General features: G+C 49.7%; 2 protein-coding genes across 2 annotated transcripts; both read right to left on the reverse strand.

Moving 5' to 3' along the window:
* Positions 1-392: 392 nt before the first annotated feature.
* LOC119435207 (tigger transposable element-derived protein 4-like) lies at positions 393-5,070 on the reverse strand. The gene is made up of 2 exons (XM_037702124.2): positions 3,709-5,070; positions 393-404 (listed from the first exon to the last, which is right to left on the reverse strand). Exons 1-2 carry the CDS (start codon positions 5,068-5,070, stop codon positions 393-395), a joined length of 1,374 nt encoding a protein of 457 aa, XP_037558052.1.
* Positions 5,071-15,001: 9,931 nt separating this feature from the next.
* Positions 15,002-15,670, reverse strand: LOC119435208 (tigger transposable element-derived protein 6-like). Its single transcript, XM_037702125.1, has one exon. It carries the CDS (start codon positions 15,668-15,670, stop codon positions 15,002-15,004), a length of 669 nt encoding a protein of 222 aa, XP_037558053.1.
* Positions 15,671-16,611: the final 941 nt, after the last annotated feature.

The following is a 16,611-nucleotide window of genomic DNA, read 5'->3' on the forward strand; positions in this document are numbered from 1 at the left end:
CTAACACATATGCTGGTCATGGGTTTATAGAAATCTTTTTGCTTTATTGATTATGTTTCGGGCGGCCACTTACCACGGAGCTGTGATGAGCCACAGTTGCTGACTGTGGCTCATGTGATCTGACTTCTATACAGCAATTAGCAGCAAGTGAAGTAAGTTTTTCATGGCACTGATGACATCTGCCCTTTCTTTCCATTTCTTTGCAGTTTGTAGTGTTGTACAGCAAGGATGGAGAGTGCTATGGTAGTGCCAAGATTCTGGGTCTTGGGCCAAGCCTGTACGAGGAACAGTGGCAGCCAGCACAGGCCTGTCCTCATCGAGCCAGTGGAGCCAAAAGCTAGCGTACATTTTTTTTTCCTAGAACTCTTGACAACATTTTCTTTTCAGGATGGCTAGTAGAAGCACTGAGCATGTGACACATTGTTGACAACTCAGTGAGAAGGTCACTAAATATAACTAATATTTAGTCACCTTTATGACAACCCCGCCTTCGAGTTTTGCCAACTTGTTTTACAGTCGAGTCCCGCTACAACTAAATTCACAGGACACGCGAAAAATTTCATTTTGGTGGAACTTAGTTGACATGAAATTGGTATGTATGTATGTATGGTATGTATTGATATGTATGGTATGTATATGTACGCCAAACGGTAGAGCCGCGAACGAAGCCAAAACCATCGTCCGGGAAATCTTCGTGATGGCGTGGGGGCAAAGGTTGAGGCATACCGAAGGCAGTCAATAAAGTGTTAACTTCACAAGAGAATGCGTTTCGCACCGCTGTTACAGCATTTTTCGTACGTTGCGGCCGATGCCTAACTGTGATGACAGGTTCTTTTGTCCTATGTTTTCTGACGGTTCTCTGAGGCGAAGCCTCCCAGAACCCAATCGAGGACAAAACTGTTTGTGGAATGCACACACAAAACGTTTAATGTAACTAGAACGAGAAAACCCCATAGAAAAACCCCATAAAATAAACACTCAAAAAGAACTCATAATACAACACAAATGTGGCTAGAACGCTAATGATATCGGGCAAGTTCGGGCAGGCTGCGGGTGTGAGTACGCACTACAGTCTCGACGCGGTGAAGCAGAGACGAGACGACGAGAGAAGTGGCGTCGATCTCACCAAAGGTCGGTGTATAGGATCGTTGACCGGGCTAACAGAGCGTAGCAGCTCTGGCTCGGAGAGAGGAGTCAGGCGGCTTGGTGGCACGGGGCAGACGGCGGCGGCGTTCTGGCCGGGCAGCTGGTTGTGGAACTCGGGCCCGTAGCCCGACAGCTCACGTTCTGCCCACGGGCACAGACGCTCGCTGGCCTCGGGCAGCAGTTCCCGAACGGATGGAGTGGCGACGCCCAGGAATGGGTTGGCAGGATGCCCCGGCCGGGTGAAGTCCTGGTGGCTCGGGTCCGGAACCCAACGGCCGTCTTCAACCCCCGGTCCGGTGGCCGACCTTCTCCTGGTGCCGCTTCTGGACCTCTTCCCCCGTATCGCCAGCGCGGCCCGGTTTTCTGCCGCTCTGGCCGATTTGTCATTTGTTCATTGGCTGCTTGAAGCTCCGTGGTCTTTTGCGATTGGATGCCTTTTTTCTTTGTTTTGTTTCTTGCGCCGCGTGTTCACGCGCCGGACGGTCTTCGGCGTCGTCGTTTTCCATCAGCATGGAATTCGCCTTGGCGTGCGCTCTCTTTGTCGTCTGCTTCTTGTTTGAATGCACCACACCGTGTCGCACACCAAAAGTATCACCGTCGCGCACCACACATCGCACTAACCCAACGCGCGTGCCCAGCCGATCGCGAGACACTCATTTTGCGGCACATGCACCGTTGCAATGAAGCGGTTTGAATTATCACAATTTCACTGCATACAGTGAAACCCCGATTATACGACGTTCTCGGGACCGCGGAAAAGCGTCGTAAAATGCGGGCGTCGTAAAATCCGAACACAGAAATTTATGCGTACAAAAAACACTGTTTAGCACGACGTAATAGCGAGAAACGTCTGTGCAAACTACCACACACTTAAAAAAAATCCGTGAGCTTCTTTTGCACTTTCTTGGAGCCCAACCGCAAAAGCTTCCCCTCAAGTTTGGCAACGTCCGAAAGAACGTCCTCCGTGGCTTCGCGTGTACAAACGTACCGTATTTACTCGAATCTAGGCCGACTCCGATTCTAAGCCGACCCCCCAAAAGTTCGAAGTCCGAAAAAAAAAAAAACTTACCTCGAATGTAGGCCGAACGAAAAAGCGAGGACAGCAATCGCAAAATGAAACAGCATTTATTAAATTTGAACATGCCGAGCTCATTCTGTCACCATCGCTGCTAGCCTCGTCGCTATCTTCCTTACTGCTGACATCTTCAAACAGTGCGCTATATTCAGTACCATCCAGCGCATTAGAGATGCTGCATTTTTGGAAGGAGCGCACGTTGCGGCGCACGCAAAAACCATCTCCCGTGGCCCCCTCCAACGACAGACCGATGCCGAAGTTCCGCCCGGTTTGAACGTTTGAGGATGCCTCTACGGCTAGCACAACTACCGTATTTACTCGATTCTCACGCTTCCTCGATTGTAACGCGCGCCCGTTTTCCGTGAGGAAAAATTTGGTAAAATAGATTTCCTCCCGATGCACTGATGCTGCGATGAATAAAAAAAGTCGCAGTTTCGCCCGAAAGGCGATGCATCGAATGCGGTAGCAAATTAGTAGACCGCTATTAACAAGCACGGTGTCACGCGCGCTCAAGCAAACATGAACACACCTCGCTCGCTGACCGCGGAAACGAACTGTCAAAACGCTGGAGACGAAGCGCGCCTTCGTGCTAGCATGCCTCTCGCTTCAACGCGGCGAAAACACGGCGCGCGGCGGACTTTACCAGTCGCAGATTGCTTTCAAGATAGGGCCAAGCCTGATCGTATCGCCGGAGTGGATCGTCGCAGATTACGTCCTGCTTCGGTCCACTGAAACCGTTCCGCATTGCTTTGCTGGCGAAAATCCTCTCCTTCTGTTTGCGCCAGTCCCGCTCGCAAGTTTCGGATTCTCCGAACGCCCGTGATGCGGCCCGATTTCCGTCCGTCTCCGCACAGATGATCACTTTCCTTTTAAATGCGGCATCGTGATGAACTCGGTACTTCATGCTGATAGAGCAGACGCTGAGAACGTGAAGACAGACGGTAGACTATTGCCTAAGCACGTGTACTGCAGCACACGGAGGAAGCTTCCGCATGCTACGGTAGCTAGGCACGACGCGCGTGCGAGGCGGCCATTTTGAAATGCCGACGCAGATTTAGGGTAGTGTTGAAAGTGCGCGTTAGATTCGAGTAAATACAGTATTCGTTTAGAAAGCGGCACTATAGTGGCATCGCCTATTTGGTGCCATTACGATAACGCCACACCGCGCGCCGATGCTGCACCATACCGATACTGCCGATACGACGCAGGTCAAAATGGCGACGTCGCTCGTGTACTTCAGCTGGCTACTGGCGCGGCTAGTAGCGGCTGCGATACTGACTTTTCTAGATGGCGCTAACTATGCACCATATTTATCGGTTTCAGTTAAAAACTGGCGCGTTTTTTAAAATCCTCGAATCTAAGCCGACCCTAGAGTTTCGTATGTGATTATTTGAAAAAAACTATCGGCCTAGATTCGAATAAATACGGTAGCTCCTTATGCCATCTATGTGCCGTAGCATATCGGCAAATGACGTAGGGACGGCAACATCTGCGGCGTCGGCAGCTGCGGCGTCGTCCTCGTCTGATGTCGCAGTGTCGGCATCGGGCAATGCCTCGGCGATTGCATCGTCCAGCGACAGTTCGCTGCAGACGGCAACGTCGTCGTCGGCCTCCACGAACTCGGCGAAGGTTGTAGATGGGTGCAGGCGCTCGAAGTCGTCGTCGTCGACGGTGCTTGCATTCTCCTCCATCAAGGATGTGGAGTCGCCAGCGGTGGAGGCGTCAGCAGTGGAGGCAGTCTCTCGCACAAAGCCACAATGCCTAAACGAGTTCGCAATTGTGCTCTGCGACACTGCGCTCCACGAACTGGCGATCATGTGCATAGCGTCGAGCACGGAGATCTTTTCCTCCTCGCTGCGTTCCATTGCCGCCAGCCGACGCTGCACAAGCCGCTTTCTGTAGCCCTGCTTCACGCACTTGATGATTCCGGCATCCAGTGGCTGCAGACAGCTTGTGCAGTTTGGCGGTAGAAACACCACCTTGACATTCCGCAGGCTGGTCGTGTCAGGTGGGTGGCATGGTGCGTTATCCATAAAAAGAAGAATTTTTCGCGCCTTCGCACCCATTTTGTTGTCCAGCCGCTGCAGAAAGTTGGTGAAAATAGAGGACGTCATCCACGCCTTTTTGTTGAAATCGTAGCTGCACGGCAGCGTCCGAATATTCTTAAAGCACCGTGGCTTGCCAAATTTGCCTATAACGAGCACCGGCAGCTTCTCGGACCCGTCTTCGTTGGCACAAAACAGAGCCGTCAAGCGCTCCTTACTGCGCTTCCCTCCGTGGCAGCTGTCACCCTTGAAGGTGAGAGTCTGCTCAGGTTGCATGTTATAAAAAATACCACTCTCGTCCGCGTTGAAAACGTCACAAGGCTTGTATGCCGCGATCAAGTCCGGCAGTGTTTCTTTCCACTCCTGCACTGTGGAAACGTCTACTGTCGAACTTTCTCCACAGGAGCGGCTGTAGACGATGTTATTTCGCTTTTTGAAACGATCTAACCATCCGTTCGACGCCTTGAAACCGTCAATGCCAAGGCGCAACGCCACGAGGTCGGCCTTCTCCTTGAGGATGGCGCCGTCAATATTGATGGCGGAGCTCCGCGCCTGAAGCAACCACTTTACCAGCACCTTTTCCAACTTCTCGTGCGCGCCTTCTTTGGCCATCTTCCGCTTGAGACCGAACTTGCTTGCGTTCTCAAGAATCGAAGCCTTGTTCGCCAAGATAGTTTTGAGCGAAGATTCCGCTATCTTTAGCTCCCGGGCGATGCTTGCTTTTGTGGCTCCATGCCGCCTTTCGGCTTCTTCGATGATGCGCAGCTTTTCGCCGAGCGACAAAACTGCGCGCTTTCGCGACATCTTGCGTAGCCGTGCGTGTCGAGACGATCGCGGACAACACGAGCGAAGAACACGTTGTTTTCAAACGGCTGCTCGCAAAAAAAGAAACGCTTCCCCGGCGGCGTCTACTGCGCGACGAGAGCGGGAGAGAGAGTTCGGAAAGGGTACAGCGAATGGGGGAATACCACAACCTCGCCACTCCACCGACTCTACGGCCGCTAGGAGAGCGAGGGGAAAAACGAACGGCAGCGGAAAGCCGGAATGAACCGGTTTTCTGGGCGCTCGGCTTGCGATGGGGTGCCCTCCGCGATTGCGTGCCCTCCTGAAAGAGCCGTCGCGACAAAAGACGCCTGCATCATTTCCCTCTTGTTCGCCGTTCGGTCCCCCCCCCCCCCCCCCCCCCCCCCCCGTTCCGCCGTGGATCGTCGTGTAACGCGGGTTCGGCGTAAAATCGCGTCGGATCATTGAGGTTTTTAATGCATTGCGTCTATGGGGTTTTCACCGGGACAGGACTAATCCGTCGTAAAATGCGGGTCGTAACACCGGGGGACGTAAAACCGGGGTTCCACTGTATTTATGACAAAGTCGGCAAGCTTGCACCTAGTTTTATTTCCAGAAGTCGGTCAGCCTAGATTTCTTACGCTTCACGGTAAGCAAAGGCGTTACGCGAGTCTCACAGTTCATTAAAAGAGCCGTCGCAATGTCATTGTCGTGGGTTCTGATAACTTTTCTGATGAAGTGAAAAGGATCCATTACTTTCAAAGCAGTCGCCAGAGTCGGTGTGTCTAGCGTCTTGTCATTTTCTCCAGACAATGGGGGGGGGGGGGGGGGGGACGTTAGCATCTTGTTGACAACAGTCGCTGTGGCGCGGCCGCTCGGGCACTAACTTGAAAGCAGTCTGCAACGTGCACAAAGTGAGCACCCGCGTGGGGGGCCTCATCTTCAAAGCAATCTGCGATGTGGGCAAAGTGCAACTAGTGCCGGTAGAGTCGTGTGCACTATGCTTTCGATGTTTAGTTTGTGGTGAAGCGCGAGATGGCACGGAGGTCAATTCGCTCGCTGCTATTCTCACTCCAGTGTGTTGACACAGTGTTTCCGCGGTCATCGAGTGAGATGTGTTCCTGTTTACTTGGGCACGCGCATACCTGCCAACTCTTCCGAATTTTCCGTAAAATGTACGAATTTGGACCCGTCTTACGATTTTACGAATGTCGGCTCAATTTTTACGGAAAAGTGGTTATATTCGCGAAATAGTTTTTAAAATTTTTAATAAATTCACACCGTTGCTGGTGGGTAGGGGCGCCACTTACGTAGGGGCGCATAGAGATGGCGGTATGCGCCGTAATCTTTATTGTCTGCAGAGTAAGGAGATTTTTCAATCTGTGACGTTGCCTTCGTCATCGGATTGTTGGACTACCTGACGACGGCTGGAAGTCACTGGTTGTCGTTACTCTCAACGTAGAGGCCCACCTGTACGTAAGTGGCGCCCCCAGAGATGACGGCGATTTCGGGTCGATGCGGCAGGCAGTTTCGGTATGGGAAGTTGTGGCTAGTCGTCTTGCCTGTCACCTTCGCTAGGCTTTTTTCGCGAGTACAGTAAAAGCTAGTTAATTCGGACACGTCCTTTGGTCCCGGCAGGCGTTTGCATTATTTAATGCAATGAAACTCTCGTTAATTTGGACGTATTTGGCCGCACATCGGTTAATTCGGACAACTCTCGGTGCTCGGCGAGCGCGGAGCGCCGCAAATGTGCGACGCAAACGAGCTATAACTAGAGTGTACTCTACCATAACGGCATTAGCGTCCACCGAAACGAAGCGACGGGATTCAAATCGTACGGGAATGACAGCAACGCCAGAACGCTTCGTGCCTATTTGAGCCTTTAAAGCTTTTATTCTTGCGTTTGCCGGCGCGCATAGCACCGCGTTGGCCGCGTGCCTTCAAAACTGCGTCGTCGCCATCCGTGATCGCGTTGATAGCGGCCGCGGTTTCATCCGCAGCGGTTGCGGCAAAAAGTAGTTTCGTTTTCACTCAGTGTCGTGGCGTCAGGGAATGGAATACGAACTCCTTGAAAAGACAAAAAAAAAAAAATTGAGCCGTTCCACGCCGCCGCGCGTTGTTTTCCATCCGTCTCCGCATCGCCAGCCTCGCGCGCCTCTGTCCCGTTGTCCTTCCGCCCCTCCGAACACGAATGGTCCGCGCCCATAGCTCTAAGCCACACCACCCTCCGAAACATGAATGGACCGCGCCAAAACAACGTTAGCAAGTTTGTATGGGTGTTCTGTGCGTTAGCGTCCACCGAAACGAAGCGACGGAGTACTGGAATGACAACAACGCCAGAAGGCTTCGTGCCTATTCGTGCCTAGCTTGCGTTTACCGCCGCACATAGCACCGCGTTGGCCGCGTGCCTTCATGACTGCGTAGTTACCATCCATGATCGTCTTGATAGCGGCCGCGATTCCGTCCGCTGCGGTTGTGGCAAACAGTAGTTTCGCTTTGACTCGGTACGCACGTTGGCCGCGTGCCTTCATAACTCGGTAGTCGCCATGCATGATCGCGGCGATATCGACAGCGGTTTCGTCCGCAGTTGCAGCAAACGGTAGTTTCGGTTTGACTATGCGTGCGTCGGCCACGCGCCTTCAGAACCGCAAGGTCACCGTGCATGATCACGTTGACAGCGGTTGCGGTAAGCAATAGTTTCGTTTTTACTCAGTGCAAAGCTGTCGAGGATGGAGAGAGATTGCGGTTGTGAAGAGGAAGAGGCGCACCGTCTACATCGCGATGGGCGGCGACCCGGCGACATTGGCGAAAAAATAAACGGGATGTGCGCGCGCTAGTGAAAAGCGCGTCTCAGATGAACACGCGCGCCGCGGCCGCAATGTGAAGGAAGTCGCGAAACCTTCGCCGCTGCGAGCTCTAATCAGTCGCGAGATGACGAGAATTGCAGCTTCCGCATTGCGTTTATGCAAAATAGAAACAGAATTTGCTGATTCATACTGCAAATAAGAGCGTGTTGACGTAGCAAGCATTTGTTTATTGTTTTCTTGATACCCTCGATAATTCGACATTCGTTTAATTGGGACATTTGTTTCGGTCCCGTGAAGTCCGAATTAACGAACTTTTACTGTATGACCTGTTTTGTGGGCCTCGCTTTTCTTGTGCGACGTGCTGCTGCATCGGGCACAGTGCGACTCCGGCACTCGGGTGTTTTGTAGCCGTAGAGGCTGCGAAGTGTGATGGCGTGCTCGAAGCCTCGTCAGTACTAGACTCTATCAGTACTTCCAAGTGTGTTTGAAGTCGTACTCCTCAGCAGAATTCCCGTGCACCCCCCCCTTCCCCCCCCCCCCCCCCCGGTCGCGAGTTTACGAATTTGACAGTCTTGAGGTTGGCAGGTATGGGCACGCGTGACACCATGCTCGGTAATTTCGTTAGGGAATCGTTACAAGTTCTGTCTAGCGAAAGGCGAAGCATCGATTGCGATAACCGATTGGCTATCGCAATCGATGCTTTGCCTTTCGGACGAAACTGCGAGATTTTTTCCTTCCGCTTTCTGCCTCGGCAATCATATGTGCCTTCTCCTCGAGAGAAAGAAATTTGCGCTTCTCCGTTGGCGTAGCCATTTCGACCGGTCACAGACCACAGAAAACGGCAGCGATTGCGGTAATCCCCTGCAGTCTCACGCAGGCGCGTGATGACCATGCGTGGCCTGGCAGTTGGCGAGAGCAACTGGCCTGCACTTCCTGTTTCGGTTTTGCTGGCGCGAATTTCGGATTACCCTGCGTAACCGACGTTAGGCTGTAGCGGAAGCTTGTCGTTTCAGACCACTTTTCGTCACCCAAATGGCAATGCCATTATTTGTCATTTTGGTTTAGCGATTCCCTAACTGCCAATTATGTATTGGCAGTGTTCCAGGTGAAGGTGAAATAGACTGCAGTCTTCACTTCTCCAAAATTCTGCACCTTAATTGGTGCTACAAGAGTGCTATTACACGGCTAATAGCCGCTGAAAACCTCTTTTGCTCATAATTTTCACAAAGGCTGTACATAGTGCGTTATCACTCCAGCAATAACAAAAAAGGGCAGCATCCACAGCCCCATCACTGGCTGCAAGTTTGGGGATTCTTATGAAAAGTTTGATGATGGGTGTGATGAGGAGGTTGACGAGAAGCTAAAATAGGAAAGGCGTGATAATGTGAACCGTGCTTTTGTTAACAATATATTACTTTGAGCTAGAGAGATAAAGCGTACACAATGACCAACCGGCGCACAATAGCATGTAGAGTTTGCCAGCATATGCTACAAAGATACAGACAGGATACCCAATATAATTTCTTTTCCATGCAAATCCCTTCGAGCAAATACACTGTAGTGTCCCTACTCCTCGTAGTGGGTAAACAAAACAATGGATAAAACGAAGGAGTTGCTAGTTCCCTTGAGCTCAGTAGAAGGCCATAATGAAGTCTGCTATAACGAAGTGATGACTTTAACAAAGTGATTGCGGAACTGGGTTCAATTCCAATACCTTCGCGTAAAACCGCCGCTAACTGCTAACCTTTGAACTTGTCTAGTTGTATGCCAGAGATTGAAGACTGGAACCTAACCTTATCTAAGTTTCGGTTCACAAAACGCACATGCCAGCATAAATGAACCCGGCAAAACATTTTGAGAAACTTCTTGTGACACCCAGCAGAGCAGAAATGAAAATTGCCAACACTCGACAGATGGTGATACAAAATGTCACACACTTTCGGGTGATGTGCGGCGGCCTCAATTATGGCAAGAAAGTGAGATTCAAGTTTTGCGTATCCAAAAGCTGCTTCCGATGGCACAGTCAGATTCCCAAAAAGTTTGCGGGGGACGTGGTGTGCTTTGAGCATTGTGAAATCCCTTTAGTGTCTCGCTGTCGTCTGTCAATAACTGTGGGCAACTGCAAGTTTCACCTGCATTCTGAAGAAAGTATTTGATCAGAAAGCCAGCTACATAATATGCAGCAAAGTCATCAATAACATGGGAGTGAATGTTAGTCGCAAGTTCAGAAAGATAGTCTAGAGCGGGAAAGTCGTCAGGCTGTGGCTGTGCACACACCTCATTACCCATAAGAGACTCACTGGCGAGGGATAATGGCGAGAGCTCCTGAAGGAGGTCACATTCATCATCCTCAACATTTCCGTATTCTGACACTTTGAAGAGTTTTCTTATGCAGGATGTGCTTCAGCCCGTAAATAAATTCTGGTACATTGGAGTTGGTGTTGCAACCTTGTTTTTGCCTAATGTGGCCAAATATGTTTCCCAGGGGATCCTGTTGAAGTCGGCATGTTAGTAGGTATGCAAAACTGTAATTTTTGGAGAGGACGTCCCACAGTTGACAAATGGCCTGAATTGTAATCTGCCAACCAATGACGGTTTGTGGTTGACATCTGCCATCAAACTTCCATGACGCAATCCGGGGAATCTGGCCTTGAAGGAAGTCAATCAATTCTGAATCCTCTTTCATGATTGCATGCCGGAGCTTTTGCAAAGTTGCTTTTTTACTCGAGCTGTTCAGGGAATCAAAAAGCCTGTGGAAGCAAGCAGGAAGTCCTCACACGCTTGGCCAAACACCAGCGCGGCACGGTGTTTGGATGGCGTACCAGAACAACCTTGGTTTAGGCAGCCTCGCGAGGGTGGTCCAGCTGCCTAAACGGCTTTCTCTTTCCAGCCGCTCATGCTCCTTTTGCAAGCTGTAGGCTTCATTCTGCGCAGCGATATGACCCAAGAACTTGTCTCCCCACCTGTTGAAGACCTGCTTGCTGCCATGGTAGTTTTGAATGTAGGAGCATATTTCCTGCTCCAGCATAAGGGCACGGTGCTGCGGTGACAGGCCGTAACGTTTGATCGGGGTCTGTGCTTGCGACTAAGAGGCAGTGAAGCTCTCGCTCTTTCTGCGTTTGACCCTGGCCGCAGAGAGATCATCCACATAGGACGCTTTCAAGTATGCTGCGAGGTTGTCGAGCACATCAACACTGGCACTCACAACCTCTATGAAGTCTATAATGCAGCACTGTGTTGTCTCGTCGAGCTTGAGAAGTGGGGCCACCTCATTGGTCGGGCTACAACTCGTGGCTTAGTGCCAGAACCGACAGCGTGAAGATGGTTGTGCTGGCCAAAGGAACATTATATTTGATCTTGTTTGCGACATCCAAAAATAGGAGGTGGGCTCGTAGAAAAGCACGATGCTCGCACAGCTGCTTTTTTATGCTCAAAAAAATTTTTCCAGGGTCGAAGTTAGCAATGCTGCCACTTCAGTTAATGGTCGACAACAGCTTGAGCAGCTGCAGCGGGTGAAGCGTGCAAACATGAGGGTCTTCGGCACGCTGCAAGTAGGTGGCAACGTCGAGATTGTCTTCGTCGGTGATGTCCGGTAGCATGGCGTTAACCGTCGTTGCCGGGTTCCTTCCATAGACAAGGTTGAATGGTACCATGTGCGTCGTTTCTTGGACGGCCGTGTTGTATGTGAAGGTCACGTATGGAAGGATGGCATCCCACGTCTTGTGTTCGACGTCGACGTACATTGCCAGCATGTCGGCGATGGTCTTATTTAGGCGCTCGGTGAGGCCATTCGTCTGCGGGTGGTAGGTGGTGGTCCGGCGATGGCTTGTCTGGCTGTAGCGCAGGATGGCTTGAGTTAGTTCAGCCGTGAAGGCCGTACCTCTGTCGGTGATGAGGACTTCCGGGGCACCGTGACGCAGGAGGATGTTCTCAACGAAGAATCGGGCTACCTCGGCGGCACTGCCTTTGGGCAAGGCTTTAGTTTCGACGTAGCGGGTGAGGTAGTCCGTAGCTACGACGATCCATTTATTCCGAGACGTCGATGTCGGGAAAGGCCCCAGTAAGTCCATCCCGATCTGCTAGAACGGTCGGCGAGGTGGTTGAATTGGCTGTAGAAGTCCGGCTGGCCTTGTTGGCGGTGTTTCGCGTCGCTGACAGTCTCGGCATGTTTTTACGTAATGGGCGACGTTGGCGGTGAGGCGAGGCCAGTAGTATTTTTCTTGTGTCCTTGCGAGCGTGCGAGAAAAACCGAGGTGTCCAGCCGTTGGGTCGTCATGGAGAGCTTGCAGAACTTCTGGGCGCAATGCTGGAGGTAGTTGGCTCGGAGTGGCGAGAAGTTCTTCTTTAGGAAAATGTAATTTTGCAAGAAAAACGACGCCAATCCTCGCCTGAACACCTTCGGCAGAACGACGGTCTTGCCTTCCAGGTAGTCTACAAGGCTCCTTAGTTCTGGGTCGGCTCGTTGTTGTTCGGTGAATTCGTCGGCACTGATGGGTCCCAAGAAAGTGTCGTCATCCTGGTCGTCCTGTGGCGGGGGTTCGATGGTAGCTTGAGACAAGCAGTCGGCGTCAGAGTGATTTTGCTCGGACTTGTAGACGACAGTGATGTTGAATGCTTGAAGTCTCAGACTCCATCGTGCAAGGCGACCTGATGGATCCTTTAAGGGGGCACATGGGTCCTGGAGAAAAAAAAATTCACTAAAAATTTATCATTCATTTTTATTATTTCTTCTAATTCCCATACCAGGGCGCACCTGCTGGCAAAAAACTAGCTCAAAATGACAAGCCATTGAGGAAGAAAACAGTGTATTTGTCCAATTAAATGTTCAGTTTTGCCCATGAAAGTGCTGACATGGCCTATTTTGTCTCATTCGCCATTCCAAAACCATCTATCATAGCCAGGCCATCTCGGTCTTGTTTGAAAGAGCATGTTTGCCGCTTGCTTTCCTGCCAAAACGAGCCTTAAATGCTGCTTCAGAAGAAAACTACCTGGTTTTGTAGCATAAAATGCCATTTTTGCACACTGTAATTTCTTGCATTTTTCTAAAAAGAAAATGATTTTTCCAAGTGTAAAATTTTGGGAGTAGCACTGAGTCACTGTTACTCATTCAGTCCTCTTGATTTCTTTTTTGCCGGAATGCTAGAGAGTCAGAGTGCACAAAATCTAAGATATGGTGTTTTAGGACACTGCAACATTTTGAAATATTGTAGTAATCACTAATAAAAATTCACATTTGCAAAGTTGCCAACGCCAAAAATTTCATAACTTCAGCTAAAATACAGATATAAATACTACTAAAATACAAACTTGCACTCTTTGAACATTCAGGAAGATACCTGCTTCATTTTAGCTCTCTTGGTGTAGTTACATTTTTGCAACTCACATCCCAAATTTATAACACATAAATAATTGGAACATTTTTTTGGACTGACTTGGGAAAAACTAACTGCATATTTGTAATCAGCACACAAGGTTGAATATTACTTGAAAATTTCATGTGTCTAGGTCAATAACAAAAGTGTTTTTATCCAGGACCCATGTCCCCCCTTAAGGGGGACATGGGTTATCGAGGTAACTTCATTTCCTGATCAAATCTGATAAAACGGCATATGCTCATTCAGTTTTTTGTGTTGATTTTAAATATCCAATTATATTTTGCATATAGTACATAATAATTTTCGAGATGATTAATAATTACCTTCTATTGTTTGTTGGAACATTTAAAATTTACCTGCTAAAGGGAAAGTTGTAAACAACATATACATGTATACTACAATGCATAAGGATACCAACGCTGGAAACAGATTCGAAATTGAACAATTATTTGTCATTTTACAGCCTATTGAGGTTCTGTGTTCACAGTATGAATAATAAGCGCAAATGTAAATGTAAATGAAAAAAAAAAATTTGGAGATGAAAAAAAAAATGTGCTCTCAGCGTTGCTTTCCCAACCCATTTAGCTTCGTGCTGCAAAAAAGATCGCTCTAGCTGTCCTAGGTTCAAAGATATAGATGCAATAAACAAAGCAAATTGACCAAAAACCATGTTTTCAGAAAAATGAGAAAAACGAAAGAAACTTTACTCAGTGCTATACACTCAAAACTACTCCATATTTACATTCACAATTGACTAGTAAGCACCAGGCATATAGTCCGACTGCTTGGTTGCACCAACGTGCCTCTTTTTTCAAGGTCTTCTGTAGGTTTTCGTCTGATGAGCGCTTGCGTGTCGATGCCACAGAGCGACGGTGATCTTTTTTGGTAGCGAGGGAGCTAGGGTTCAGCACGAGCTATTTCAGTATGTCTGCAGAGGTTCTTTCATTGCCTGCATTAAACTTCGTAACCGCCTCAGCTACCGCTGTTTTAATGGTGAAAGAACAATGAGGCATGTCGCTCCTCAGGTGCAAATGCCCAAGTCATAGAGTGCAAGCACTTATTGCTGTTCTGCGTTTTGCTCCGTAGACAGCGCTGGAGCAACTTCTTATCGAAAGCCTCTGGTATACTTACTGGAAGTATGGCCTTACAGACGTGAGGGGGCAAGCTGTGGGGATGTTTTGGCACAGGTTCGCCCATAGCGTCTGCAGCATTCTGTCAACACCAAGAGTTGAGCCCTGTTGGGCAAAATGTGTGGCTGGCTACTGCATCATTGGAAATGACGTGATGGTAGGTGGCCATCACCGCCTTCTGCATGGCATCTACATCCTTGTTCGTCTTCAGAGCCCAGCCATAGTAAGAACTCATTTTATTGATTAGATCGCCTGTCAGCCGGCATTTCCCACTGAGGCTCTCCGAGCCAGGGCTTTTGTACTTGGCGACAAAGTTGCACAGAGCAGTTCCCATCCACTTCTTCACATGGTTAACACAGTCCTCTTTCTCAATGGGAATGTAGCTGTATACCTTGTCTTCTTGCAGAGCAAGGAATGTTCGGCTGTCTCCATCCGAAAGCATAGTTGTGTATTGGAGGTTGTGTTGCTCCAGGGACCTCCTGAACAAGATCAGCGCGACCTCTACCTCCATCTTGCCAGCTTTCTTTCTACAGTCGAGTCCCGTTCATACGAAGTTCACGGGCACCGCGAAAAACTTCGAATTAAACAAACTTACAATTAACCACAAGGAACAAAATGGACATTTTTATTTGAAAAATGACTATGAAAAAAAATCGGTTATTGCCGTCTGCTTCTGCTTACGGCATCTTGCTACGGAGAGTAAGTTCTGCAGGCTGTAGACATGGCCGAGTGCTTTGTCGGCGTTGCTCTCTGCAGCAAAAAACCGCTGCGCGAGGGCAAGGCCCGCAGCTACATCAGCAGCCGCAGGTTGTGGCTCACTTGAAATGTCGTCGTCCTCTTCACTTTCTTTAGCAGCCTCGTTGGGCCGAACGATTTCAATTATTTCAGTGTCCGTCAACGCACCGTATGTTTCAACACTGCTATCAACAGCGATGTACTCTTCAAACGGGATGTCACCGAGAGCTGCTTCGAGAGTATTGTCGTTGAGCTCGCTTGTGTCTACTTCCCCCACTGGAGAAGACGAACCAACTCCCACCACACTTGCACTGAAACCACACGTCCTGAAGCAGTTTGCAATTGTTTCCTCTTTAACGCGGCCCCATGCTCGTGCTAGCATGTGGATAGCACTGAGCAGGCTCACCTCGTACTGTGTGGAGCCGTCCATGCACAAGAGCATCCACTCGAGAAGGTGCTTTCGGTACAGCACCTTCACATTTTTGATGATCCCCTGATCCATAAGTTGCAACACCGATGTTGTGTTGGCTGGCAAGCAGGCGACGCGGATGGCACTCAAGGCTGGCACATTCATGTAGGCACTGCACTGATCTACAAGAAGCAATACCTTGCAGTTAGATTATGCGAACTTGCGATATAGTTTATGTAGCCACTCTTTAAGGGGGAACGCGGCCTTTGAAAACCGAAAAATCGGGAAAAAGTCAATTTTTGGAAAACCATATTCGGGCAGTATGTCTTATAAACTACCATTTCTGTAAATATCAACATCTAATTCATCGCGAAACTATTTCAAATAAAGTGTATAATGAGCCGCGGCAGCCCTCGAGCGGCGAGCGAGCGCTCAAAATACCGCTACTTGGCGCGAACGCCATTTCTGCACCGCTGCACTGAGCGCTGCCATTTTGGTGTTGTTTTGTTCATGCATTCTTGCGCTTTTTTTCCCCTGCCACCCGTGGCGGCGGCAGCGCGGGAGAGGCATAAATCGCTCATGATTGGAGGGCTCTCGAGAGCTTTCAAGCTTCCCGCGACCGAGACGCAAAGCTGAGATTGGGCGAAGCGCACGCACCTCAAGAACGCGGGGTAGCCCGCGACTCCCATTGGCTACTGCGTGCGATGAAGTAGTGGTCTCCTGCATAATGCGTCCGGCCGTCGTCTGCTTTGGCTCCTCCATGGTCGGTGACCTTTGTGTGTTCCGCTCGCTATTGTCTATATTTGCAGCCGTTCGCATATTTTCCAGGTCTGTACCGTCTTTACGAGATGATTTTCAACCATCTTTACGAAACCGTTGTTGCATGTAGCCTGCCGATTGTTGTGCGGTTGGTCACGACACACCCGATGAAACTCGAAGACGCTACATGCTTTCGGTGCAAGGAAGTGTTCTATGAAGCTCGCCCGCATGGCGAAGCTCACCGCTTGCCGACGATGATCGTACCGACGGTTCCTATGGGGCAGCTTCTTCTTCATGTACGCGAGAGAGTGGTTGCGTTGACACTTCTAGCAACGCGACTCCTGTTC

The sequence above is a fragment of the Dermacentor silvarum genome, unplaced genomic scaffold (assembly GCF_013339745.2).
Source record: "Dermacentor silvarum isolate Dsil-2018 unplaced genomic scaffold, BIME_Dsil_1.4 Seq53, whole genome shotgun sequence".
Classification (NCBI taxonomy): Eukaryota; Metazoa; Arthropoda; class Arachnida; order Ixodida; family Ixodidae; genus Dermacentor; species Dermacentor silvarum.

What these genes read in the sequence shown, in the direction of transcription:
- LOC119435208 (XM_037702125.1), bottom strand. Translation starts at nt 15,670, where the DNA reads ATGAATGTGCCAGCCTTGAGTGCCATCCGCGTCGCCTGCTTGCCAGCC.
- LOC119435207 (XM_037702124.2), bottom strand. Translation starts at nt 5,070, where the DNA reads ATGTCGCGAAAGCGCGCAGTTTTGTCGCTCGGCGAAAAGCTGCGCATC.